Below are 13156 nucleotides of genomic sequence, written 5' to 3' on the forward strand. Positions count from 1 at the left end.
AAACTTGTGTCATTTTAAAAGTTTTTATTTTTCAAGGACAAAATAATTATTTTATAATATATTTATTAAAGTAGTACTCTCCTATCTCACTAGTCACTATAAGTGACATATTTTCTTTTTGGGATGTCTCTCTAAATGACACAATTATTAAAATAGAAAGTGTCCCACCATATTAGAGAGAAAGAATTTCTAAAATTAAAAAGTACATATTCTTGTAAGACACCAAAAATAAAAAAAAGTGCATATTCTTGTGGGAGGAATTGAGTATCACGTAGTATTTTAAAATATTTCTATGTTACTACTACTATAATACATTTAGGTTATGTTCTTATAATTTTTTTTGGTATATCAAATAACTTCATTTGTTATTCTTGACAATATCATTGTACATATTTTGTTACAAAAAAATAAAAATAAAACTAAAAAATGAATAAAATTAGTGACTCATAAATAAAATTAACATTTCTTGTAATATTTTACGCATTGATTGGTATAAACAAAATTATGCTTCCGGATCAGGTAGGAGTATTTGGGTTTGTGAGAATGTGTTAATTAATTAGTTTTGTCTTTCCATTTTACATATTTATATCTAGAGATGAAATTTCAGTAGCCAGCAGCACAAGTCATCTTCTTCAGCTTTCCAAGTAGAGCTTCGATGTTAATGCTTCCTTTTTCGAGGAAGACTGAGACAGATTCATTGACTAGTTCCACCAAGTAACCCACTGGAACCTCATCATCCTCACTCAACACCTAAAATTAGCATAGTTTGGAAGTCAAGTAAAAGGTAATACCGTAATAGAAAGAAAAAGATAGATAAAATGTGGTAAGAAAGAATAATAATTGCATACAGTCAGAGATGATAGCTTGGCAAGAGTAACAATCTCCATTTCATGTCCCTTGATGATACCATGTGCCTCATTTGTGTGGCAATGAACAATAGCTGCTGGCCTCACTTTTGGTGGCAAAAGTGATTTAAGAGACCTTACTGATTTAATCGCAGAATTGATCGTATCCATCTGCGACTCCACCTCATCATTCGTCCAGCTCTGACATTTCAAGGGAATGAGTTATTTCATAAAGATTGACAAGAATGAGCAAAGTGTTAAAAACGATGTTACCTTAACAACGGATGGATATTCCGATATCACAATGGATTCTTTTCTGGCAGAATCTATCTTGGAGGGAAGACGCTGCCACAGGTCTTCTGTGATAAAAGGCATAAACGGATGGAGCAGCCGTAAGCCACAATCTAGGCACAGCCATAAGGTATCCTGTGCAGATCTTCTCGCTGATGCAAATGCAGGATCGCTGCCACCAAAATACGGCTTGATTACTTCAATGAAGACATCACACAACTGATACTTCCACCACGAGTACACAGCCGTGGCAGCATCAGAAAACTCATATGATTCCAGCGACGCAACTGTTTTTGATATAGCTTTGTTCAACACAGACAGTATCCACTTGCAGCTAAAAGGCATGGAAGCTGGATCAATCTCTATTGGAGGGGTATAGTCATCTCCAAGTTTAGTCAGAGCAAACCTAATTGCATTCCACAGCTTATTGCACCACTCCCGATATCCCTCAACCCTCTGAATGTCCAGATTTATTTTGTCCGACTGGAAGGAAGGAACGTGAAGATAAGACTTTGATGAACAAGAAGAAAAAACAAGTTCAGATAAAGTAAAATATAAGTATTCACCTGAGCTGTATAAGAAACAAGAGCGAAGCGCAGAGCATCAGTGCCACATTCTACAATCCCATCAGGGAATTCTTTCTTTTGATGCTCTTTTGCAGTTTTGACTTCATCCTCTGTCAAGTTTCCTTCTTTAAATCTTTTATCCAGCTTTTCATGGAGTTCTTCGAGAGTTGCACCATTAATAATGTCGAGTGGATCGATACCATTTCCTAAGGATTTGGACATTTTGCATCCATGCGAGTCACGAACCATTGGGTGCAAGTAAACCTGAATGCAAGTAAAGAATGTTCAATAACTTGCATTTTAGCAATGAGGTCAACTTCTTTTACATACTATAAAACTAAAATGCCACAACACAGCACAGATTGCAACATAATTATATCGTTTAGTAACTCAAAAGCAAAAGTGCCAGTAAAACTGGTACATAGATCAGACGACCAGCAGGTTAACAGAACATTCAACTACGACACATAAATTCTTCTCTTTCAGTATCTACACTAATCACATAACAGAACTCATAATTATGAAATGAACAAAATTGCACCATAATCCTTCTAGGCTGAAAAAATAGGTTTAGGCTGGCACAAAAAGAATCCGCCTTAGCAACGTATACAGAATTATAATTTTAAAATTTAAAGTTCAAACATGCAGGAAAATAAGAATGCTACAAACCTTTGTAAATGGTAGATCACCTCCTAGCTTCATACACATCATCACCATACGCGCCACCCAGAAAAAGAGAATATCATGACCAGTTTCAAGCATGCTTGTTGGATAAAAAGCTTTGAGATCTTCAGTTTCGTCTGGCCAACCAAATGCAGATAATGGAAATAAACCAGAAGAAAACCAGGTATCTAACACGTCTGGATCTTGGATAAGCTGGAACTTCTTCCCAGCAAACAATCGGCTAGCCTCCTCCTGAGCTTCTTCCTCTGTCCTGCAAACAACCCACCGATCATCGTATGCACCAAGCCCCTTGAGCTGATCATCTTCCAACTCCACATACCACGCTGGGATACGATGGCCCCACCAAATCTGCCTTGAAATGCACCAGTCACGCATGTTTTCAAGCCATCTATGGAACACGGGATATCATTAGAAGCTAATTTTGCATAAATGTTAGTTAATCAAAAGTTTAAGCGCAGCACAAAGCAGGGAGGAAATACATCAACTATAAAGGAAAGGTGAGAAAACTTAAGGCTTCAAAGACTATTATCAATTCTCAAAAATACCTCTGCCATTCAGCAAGATATTGTTTCGGTAAGATCCCTAACTTTGGAGTTGTACAACCAAAAACAGCATTCAGACCATCCTCTGCCATGCCTTTGCAGCTCAAAAACCACTGGGGCTTTACAAGGTATTCCACTACTTCATTGCTTGTTGAACAAATTTTAAGGCACATCTCATTATCTTTATCACCTCTATGAAGTCCCTTGATTGCAAATAGAGCTAACAATCAGCATAATTAAAATAAGGGCAACTACTTCAAGTAATGCTTAATAAAAAGTGAAGTGTAGGAGTACCTTTTCTTTTAAAGCTTGGATCATAGCCACACGTGCCTTAAAACGTGGCATTCCTTCAAATTCTTCACCACCATTGCTATTTATTTTCCCATCATCAGTGAAGATAGTGATGCAGTCGAGATCGTGGCGCTTGCCAACTTCATAATCATCAGGATCATGGGCTGGAGTTATCTGCAAAATATCACGTCCAAGTACTTCTCAGAATATGAACTGAAAATAGAAAAGAAAGTATTATTAGCAGAAACTGTTCTGCTCACCTTAACCGCACCAGTCCCGAATTTCATATCGACAAGGACACTATCACAAATTATTTTTAGCTTCCTTCCATTGAAAGGATGAACAGCGAATTTCCCATGAAGATGCATGTATTTTGGATCCTCTGGATGTATTGCCACAGCCGTATCCCCAAGCATTGTTTCCACTCGAGTAGTTGCCACAACAATCTCACCCAAATCCCCTTCCAGAGGATAAGCAAATGAGGTCAGAACCCCAAATTCGACTTCAGTTTCATACCCATGAACCGGTCGCAGTGTTCTCTCTTTGATATATTCGTCTTTTAACTCAGTCTTGGATATTGTTGTTTGCATACGACAGTCCCAAGCCACCAGACGTTTATCCCTAAAAAGAATATTGGATGAGAAACTTTAAGAAAGGGGAACAAATAAACCACCATATACCAGACAACTGCACAACAACACAGAAACACCAAAGAACGATATAAAAGTATTGACGAATAGGTAGTAGTTGGAGGACGAAATGCAACAAAAATTTGACTAATCACGGGGTGTCTTGTCCATAAAAGTGTCAACTAACCTCATGCTATAACAGCAAAAATCAATTATCCATCACATTGCACAGTTATCAAATGCAAGTGCATGATTTAACTGATCGAGAATGTGTCATCCATTATAAATAAAAATCTCAAATATGAGGATATTGGTCTTCACAAAATTAGGCTTCCAAGAACACAAGGAAAGAAACTATCTCAGATCACAAGAAAATTGAAACATTGCATTTAAGCATGAGCATACCTATATATGAGACCTTCCTTGTGAAGTCTTATAAAAGACTCCGTGACCGCCCTTGATCTCTTCTCGTCAAGGGTAAAACACTGTATAGAACAAGATATTAGTTCCACTTTAAATCTCTGCCTAATCAAATATGCAATGATGATCCAAATTATCACCTCACGTGACCAATCAAGAGATGCACCCAAGCGGTGGAGTTGCTTTAAAATTGTGCCCCCATACTCGTTCTTCCATTTCCAGACCTATTACCACATTTAACAAGTAAAAGAGCATAAATGAGATAGCCCTGGTTAGAGGATGCTGCAAATTACCAAAATTATATTAAATGAGAATATATGAAAGAACTTACTGCATCTACAAATCTTTCACGACCAAGATCATGCCTTTCCAATTCCTGTTCCGCCTTAAGTTTCTTTTCCACAACAACCTGCATTGGAATCGGTGATTGGCTCAGCAAGTTTATGACAAAGTAGACCACGGATATATTAAAAGCTGAAATATATCCGAATGAACAACCTGTGTAGCTATTCCAGCATGATCCATACCAGGCACCCACAATGCATTGTACCCAGCCATCCGCTTCCAGCGAATAATGGTGTCCTAGAGGAAAAATGTGCTTAGAAATCAAACATTTCAAATAAATTAATGACATGATAATTAATCAATTGCCACTTGAAAACCTCAATAGCAGCAGTAAGAGCGTGGCCAATGTGAAGGGCCCCAGTAACATTAGGAGGTGGGAGCATCTGCATTAGGATTAAATGTGTATTAAAAGAACAGTTGAAGTACTATCAGCCATGAACAGTTAATTTGAATTTTGAAAATATGTTACTGCCCAAAGGATGTGCAGAAACTTACGATGACAAAAGGTGGTTTGGAGCTTTTGGAGTCTGCCTGAAAGAATTTTGACTTCTCCCACCATTCATACCACCTAGCAAGAAATTTGGCAATGATGAGACGGAAGACTCTCATATTTAGCAACAACACTAGATCAATAATCTATAGCTTACGATTTTTCAACGGTCATTGGATTATAACTCTGTGGCATCTGGTCAGAGAGTTTTTTCTTTTCACCCAGAGGTGTCTCTGGGTCAACTTCCAGGGGATTTACCTTCTGTGCTTCTTTTTTTGCATTTTTTGAAGGTTGTTGTTTCTGGATTTTGCGAGAAATCAAACACAAACACGCAAAGCATGAGTATCTCTAACAAACACAAACGTATATGATAATCAAGTAACATAGCTATACTGGTTTGGGGCAGAATGAAGTGAATTAGCACCTGATGCTTCGCCGCAGCTGCTTTTTGAGCAGCTTTAAGTTTCTTCAACTCCTTCTCTCTAGCCTACACTCACAATTTCATAATTACTTAATCTAAAAACAAAAATACAATCAATCATTCCTATTTCCAACGAAAAAACAGAACCAGGAGAAATTCTGAGCCTATGATTCATGAATTCGACATATCGAAATTAAGAATTCAATCAAAACTAGAATCGTTCCGATTTTCAGCTCAGATTTCACAATCAATCGCACCAAAAACAAAACCAGGAAGATACATAGTTCAGAGCATTTGAATTTAAACTCGAAATTATGAGGCTAGGCTGCACTACAACGATTCTAAAATCGACATAATATTGCAATTAATAGTAAAACAAGCGATGCTCTAACCTTTCCTTCTTTCTTCAACTTCCTCTCAAGCTCAACCAGCGTCGGATCAGAGAGATCATGCCGCGGATCCATTGTTGTGAGATAGCAGCTGCTCTAGGGCTTTGATCATGCAGAATAAGAGCGAATCAATTTATATAGCACTCCCGCTAAAACTTTCCTTATTATATTATACTTTTATTTTTAATTTTTACAATAAAAATTATTATTTCCTCCTTTCCATAAAAATAAATCACATTTCCCATTTTAGAGTTTCTCAATTACATAAGTGCTCTATTTTTTTCACAACATTGGGTTTTAATAACAATATGTAATGTCGATATTTTAAGCAGACAATCGAAGTTTTATAAGACGGTCTACAAATTGTCTCACCTCACTATTTTGATACTCACTCCGGTCACGAAAAATAGTACTCATTTTATCATATCGGGTGGGGTGTCAACAAAAATTAATCCAATTTATAAAAGTTTGAAATTTTTGTCTCATATTTTACCTATTTTTTTCTTACTTTACTAATTTGTCATTAAAATTCGTGTCATCTACAAATAAGACTATTTTTCACTACAAAAAACTCACCGATCAGTGGTCACTAATTAGTGAAATTTCTTCATTAACAGATTACACACGTATCAAGTTTCGGCAGATCCGTCAATAATAAACTTGTCAGTAAAAAGTTTTAAGTGACGGATTTTTCCGTCACTAAAGTAACTATGACGGAACCACATGCGACTGCTTCGGATTAACGACAGATAAATCTGTAACTAATTAGTGACTGACACTTTCAGTCACTAATTCTGTGACTAGTTGTTGAGCTATTAGATGCCGTCACTAATTCCGTCACTATTATGCGTTTTTTTTTTTTTTTTTTGGTGTTTATGGACGAATGGAGTATGTAGAATGTTGAACATGTGACTTTAAAAGTTACCTTAAAGTAAGTTTTATTTGCATCGGAGTTGGTATGGTCATGACATTAGGGGATTTTAATTTGACATGACAATTGTTTATTTGCTAATTTTGTGATTTTATGTAGTGGTAGTTGAAAACGGGTGTTGAATATTAATCTATTGTGAATTATGCAAATTATTTTGCATTAGGTGTACAAACATGGGCATGATGAGTGTGGGTAAGCTAATCTACGATTTAACTTCGAATTAAGATTGTGTGTCGTGATTAGGGCTGTTTTAGATTGGTCTTTTTTAGTTATGTGCGACAAATAATATACACTTTGAATCAGTACAATTGTATATGAATAAATGAGATTCATTATTGATGGAAATGAAAAAAAATAAAGAGTAGTTAGTGTAAATGCAGTAAATTGCATTTACAATATCTAGGAAACAGATTCTTTCGTATCAAACAGAAAGAAAAGGTACTCATAGTCATCCGGCATTGGAATGCAGAGGCGATATCACGACTGTTGTTGGTAATTGTGAATGGTTGGTTGATAGAGAACAGAAGTGAACCCCAACCCCGATTGATTAGAGCAGAGTTTTGCATTGTAGGGGCGGCGATAGCTCAAATGTCAAACTTACTAAATTTTCCTGCCCTCGTGACCAGCGGTGGGATCAGTTGACCCCTCTGACCACGCTTGCTAGAGGTATACTTCGGTCTTGCTCAAAATAAATGGTCCTAATCCACTTATAAGAAATTTATTTGTTTCTATGAGAAGGTTTTAATGGGCCTAGTTAGTTCATGGCCCATACCTTATTTAATTGTCACGGATATTGGGCCTGCAATAATCAGTTTTATCTTCCTGCTCACCGATATCATATTTCAGTTACTCATATTTTTTTTTCTTATTTTTTTTATTGTTTAGATTGCTACATAAAGTGCTTAAGCATTTGGAGTTAAGAACTAACTATATTCCATATCTTTGTGAATTTCATATTACATGTGGAATAACATTAAAATCAAAGTGGGAGATTCATATTTCCTATTATACCTTAAAATCATATTTCATTCCCTCCATAGTCTATACAGACCAAAGCCCTATTTATACCTCAGCCATAAGTAGGATAGAGAAATCAAATTGCGGAGCATAATTAATTGCAAGAAACACTAAGAAGCTCGGTCCAGTTCTGATACGTCCCGCAACTTCAAAAATTAATTTGTTCGCAATCATCCCTCCACGAAATGTTTTGGTGATAAATACGTAGATATCACCGCTAAACGATGTCATCGATTCATGAAGAAAACATCGGCGTTTGGTTGAAAAACACAATCAATATATTACATGTACGCAACTGGATATTTTTTGTCTTGCGATAATTTGCAAACAAATCAAAACTTCCTGGGTTTTTTGATTAATTCTTAGAGTTACGACACATACCACAATTTGACAAAATTTCATGAGTTTTCCGACAATCTGCACGTATAATGAATCGAAATCAAGACCAGAAACCCAACCACTGGCAGCTACTTTGATCCATAACAACATCATCAAAATCAAGACCACCCCAATCCGACGCCGTATCCACCATCCTCATCATCATCTCTTCCTCCTCCACCATCCCAACTCCCTCCTCCTTCACTTCAAACTCATTCTTCCCACTCTCCGATTCTCCATCGCTCCCTCCCTCCCCCTTCAACTTCCGCAGCTGTTTCACAAACAAATAAATCAGTTGACATGAGTTGATTCGGCTCGAATTTTAAGAAATATAGTAGCATGAGTTGAAAAAATCAGTAGAATATGATTCATACTTTTATTAATAAATTGTGAGTTAGGTGACTCAGTAGAACGTGTGATCAATTACCAAAAATTAGTAAAAAGTAAAAATGTTAATTAATCATGGAACGAATGTAAAAAAAAAATTATGTCAAATCGTGGACGCAAGTAGTAACTAACTAACGAATTACCAAATATGATTTATACTTTTATAATAAAATATGAGTTAGATGAGTCAGTAGAACGTATGTCAGTTACCAAAACTAGAAAAAAGTAAAAATATTAATTAACTATGGATGGATAAAAAAAAAGTTATGTGAATTAATCGTGAATGAAATTAGTAACTAACTAACTACCTGATCGACCAACGACTGCTTCTCTCTCTTCAACGACTCGAACCGGTCGGAGAGGGCGTCGTAGCTCGCGGCCAGCGCGGCATACTCCTTCTCCACGTGCTTCGACTTCCACCGCGCCCGCTTGTTCTGGAACCAGATCGCCACCTGGCGCGGCTGCAGCCCTAGCTCCCGGGCCACCTCCGTCTTCCTCCGGGGCTCGAGCTTGCTCTCGGAGGCGAACATCGCCTCGAGGCGCCGGATCTGCTCGTCGCTGAACCGGCGCTTGTCGTTGCCGCTCTTGCGCGTGATTGGATCCGCCATGTGTTTGTGTGTATATTTGAGTGAAGGAAGGTCATCTCATGCTCTTGTGTTTTTGGGAGGATTTTTGGAAATGTTTACATGTTGAATTTATACTAAGGAGACGTGTACATATTTTCTTCTGCTTCCTTCGTTGGATTATATTGCCCACCACCACACTCCTAAGCAACTTAATTAATTGTACAAAAAATAGTGAAATTTGGTTAGATTCTGGTCTGTTCAACAATTTTTAAAATTTTTTAGTGCAATTGTATCTAGATGCCCCTCGAAAAATGACACGTGGACATTGGAAATTTGAATAATTTTTCTAGTTTTTAAAATAATTTGGACTTTAATTAATACTTTCTAGATCTCATTTGTTGAGTTACAAACTAATTCCACATAGGATGAGTGAGAGAAGTGGAAGTTGTATATATTATTGTCCAGTTCCAAAAAGTTTTGAGAATAATTCAAAAATAAATTCGTGCAAGCTGATGATTTATTATATTTGAAATTATGAAATAAAAAAGTTGTGTTTTGTGCATCAAAAGATGAGAGTTATTGAATTTGATTGACTTTATGTTGGATAACTTCCCGATGTATTTTAAAAAGTGAAACTTATAATGTAATAACACAGTGATACATAAGAGCCATTTTGACGTGATATACTAGTGAACTTTTATACAAAATTAAAATAAATCTCAATTGTGATGGATGAATGTTAACATTGAATAGATGCAGTGAATGTGCAAGTTGGATAATAGTCAAAATCATCACTATGTTGTTTTTTCTCACATGGGTTTCAAGCTTCATCAAGTTTACAGGTTTGATATTGGTCAAAATCAGCGGGCTTTTTTGGAATTATTGTTGTATTTTTACTAAATTTTATTTTTATCTCGAAGTATCGTAAGGTGTAATTATAGCAATGGTGAATTCATGTGAGGTAAAAGCATTGACTAATACTACACTGATCCATGAGGGCTGAAAAACTCTATTGAATTAGGCATTTGGACGTTATCGTAGACCTTGGGGTAATTCGCTGGCATTCTGTCTCTGGCCACTCTTTTGGAGTAGTTCACTTGTATTCTTCGATCACTGTCATTATCAGCAACGTCCGCCATACTGCTTCTGCTTTACAATGTTGGCAACGATCTTTTTTTACTGTGTCCGACCCAACGAAACCTCTTTTCAAGGTTCACGGTGAATAGTTTGAAATCCACTAATATGTACTTACCCATTGATTATATGTGATTAATTAAATTGTTCCTAATAGTGAAGTGGTAAAAGATACTTAAGGGAATGTGGTAATGGCATGCAGATAGAGCCGACAACAAATTTACTCATGACGAAGGGAATTATTTAATGTTGAAGATGGGGACAATTGTTTCAAAGGGATACGTTGTTTGATTTTTATAATTTAATAATAAAACAAATACCTAAAATTAAATATTGTATGTGAATCACGTTGTGGATTGGGTCCCATGCTTCACTATCATGCAAATTTCAAAATTTTGCATTTAAACATTAAAATTACTTTTAAAGTAATTAATAAAAAATATTTTTCTTATAAATAAAAAAAAGAATGTTTTTGCATGAAATAGAGGGAGTCTTTTTTGTATGTTTTTGCTATGTTCTTCTTTATTCTTTTCTTTTTGATGAATTTCTATTTATGAGGGAGTCGTGCTGATTATTCTTTTCTACAATGGTCGAGTCTTGTTTTCACTAATTAAACTATAATGAAAACAGGTTTATATATTCGTGCACTGTTTTAAATTCTTTCAAATACACGTATTCAAACATATTTGTTCTTTATAATGAATTATGAAACGGAATGAATATATCAGTAATTATTGTCTTTATAGATTTTTACAAAACTATACTATGTCGGATATAATATATAGTCTTATTTTTATATTTTCGTCCGTCCAAAAATTTATCTTCCTCTATTTATATAATATACTTCCCCGTCCTTGAAATCACTTATTTCCATTTTTGTCCATCTCCAAAATTTTGACACCTTTCACTTTTATTTTTTTTATAGTAGACTCTACATTCCACTAAATAATATTCATTCTCACTCACATTTTATAATAAAACTAATATATAAAAGTAGGACACAATTCCACTATTTTTTCAACTCACTTTCTATTACATTTCTTAAAACTCATGTCACATCAACTGGTGACAAATTATTAGGAAGGGATGGAGTACTAATTTATTTATTTATTTATTTATTATTTAATAAATTTATATTAAAATGTGTGTCATTCATTACCAAGATTATTGTCGTGGATGAGACGGAGTTTTATTATGTCTCCTACATTATTTTTTTAATTTTTTATTTAAATTTTCTCAATTTTATTTTTTCTCCTCTCAATTTTTTTAAATATTATTAAATTATATATTTAAAAGAAACGTCTCACTTATAACTGTACGGAATATCCTTTTAAAAAACATAAGTTTAAGAAATATCCCCTTCATCCCTCGATAAGAGTCTCATTTTATCATTTTTGTCCGTCCGACCGTCCACAATAAGAGTCGCATTTCACTGAACTATAGAGGGTAAGTAGGTCACGCATTCCACTAACTCATTTTACTTGCATTCTATTGTAAAACTCATATAAAAAAGTGGATCTCATATTCTATAACACTTTTTTAATCTATTATTTTTTATATTTATTAAAACATGTGTCTATGTTAAAAGTAATTCTTATTATGTGACGGAAGTAGGGGCGGCAAAATGGGTAGCGGGTAATGGGTAATTCCCATCTCGACCCGCTACCCGCCGGATATTGGGTACCCGCTACCCGATGATAACGGAAAACGGGCGGGATTGGGTAGTGTATTTTAGAGTTTTGCGGGTAGCGGGTATACGCATTACCCGTGCAGGTATACCCGTTAGTCCCGTAATACCCGTTATTATTAGTATTAGTCATATTCCATCTTTTAATACTCCCTCCGTTCCATATAAATAGAGGTGTTTCAAATAGTTAAAGTGGAGAAAAAAAAGTAAATAGTTAAATAATAATAGCCAAATATGCACTCATTTTGAAAAATTAAAAATAAATAGTTAGAATGGAGAAAAAATAAAGTAAGAGAGATAATAATAATAATAATAATAATGTAGAAAAGAGTATTTATATTATTATATTTCCAAAATGAGTGAAGAAAATGAAATGCCTCTATAAATGCGGAACAATGCGAGTACTTTATATAATCTAAGAGATCTTTTAAAACATTTTTATATTTCAACGAACATACAATTGAAAACTCACCGGAACTAGCTATAGAGTGTCCCCTTACTTTTGTTCTCAATATATTCAACGTTTACCATCGATATTAATAAAGTAAATTAGGGAACATTGACGGTTGTTATTATGGTTTTCAAATTTTTTATTAGTATTTCAGGTCGGGTACGGGTACCCGCAATGTCGGGTACGGGATATCCGTCATGGGTATCGGGTAATCCCGGTATGTCGTGGGGCGGGTATTGGGACAACAAATTTTTGCTAAAATCGGGTACGGGTACCCGACTTATCGGGTGTGGGTACCCGTGGGTAACCCGTTTCGCCACCCCTAGACGGAAGGGATTATTTAAAAAGACAAGTCACCATCACTGTTGATAATTAATTTGTGTGTTTTGTAAGCGCCAATGAGAGTGCGCCAGCGGATACAAAGTCAAAGCAGTACGGGACACGTGTCGCGAGAGGTGGGGACCACTGGTGAACGGTGGGACACGTGTGTCTTTTTTATACGGTGTTGAAAAATACGATGGTGGCACGTCACTATCACGGCTGCTTCTGCTGGGCCCACACACTTTGTTTACCTTTTAATTTCCTTTGGTTAATTAGGTTAATCGTGTCGCTTAATCCACCCATGACCCACCTAACGCCCATAGTATAAGATAAATTTTTTGATTAATTATGATTTGTCATAGTTTCAGTTT

At 35.7% G+C, this 13156-nt stretch overlaps 2 protein-coding genes across 2 annotated transcripts; both read right to left on the minus strand.

Annotated features, from left to right (window-relative positions):
* Window positions 1–440: 440 nt before the first annotated feature.
* On the minus strand, window positions 441–6005 carry LOC125215905 (valine--tRNA ligase, mitochondrial 1-like). The gene is made up of 17 exons (XM_048117488.1): window positions 5917–6005; window positions 5528–5590; window positions 5261–5403; window positions 5109–5181; window positions 4931–4996; window positions 4767–4850; window positions 4600–4677; window positions 4409–4492; window positions 4254–4333; window positions 3480–3840; window positions 3223–3393; window positions 2932–3131; window positions 2372–2774; window positions 1703–1966; window positions 1119–1619; window positions 849–1046; window positions 441–750 (listed from the first exon to the last, which is right to left on the minus strand). The coding sequence occupies exons 1-17, from the start codon at window positions 5986–5988 to the stop codon at window positions 604–606; spliced, it is 2988 nt and encodes a 995-aa protein (XP_047973445.1). The 5' UTR covers window positions 5989–6005; the 3' UTR covers window positions 441–603.
* Window positions 6006–8099: 2094 nt separating this feature from the next.
* On the minus strand, window positions 8100–9306 carry LOC125215907 (homeobox-leucine zipper protein ATHB-12-like). The gene is made up of 2 exons (XM_048117489.1): window positions 8935–9306; window positions 8100–8510 (listed from the first exon to the last, which is right to left on the minus strand). The coding sequence occupies exons 1-2, from the start codon at window positions 9232–9234 to the stop codon at window positions 8301–8303; spliced, it is 510 nt and encodes a 169-aa protein (XP_047973446.1). The 5' UTR covers window positions 9235–9306; the 3' UTR covers window positions 8100–8300.
* Window positions 9307–13156: the final 3850 nt, after the last annotated feature.

Source organism: Salvia hispanica, chromosome 3 (genome assembly GCF_023119035.1).
Source record: "Salvia hispanica cultivar TCC Black 2014 chromosome 3, UniMelb_Shisp_WGS_1.0, whole genome shotgun sequence".
NCBI lineage: Eukaryota > Viridiplantae > Streptophyta > Magnoliopsida > Lamiales > Lamiaceae > Salvia > Salvia hispanica.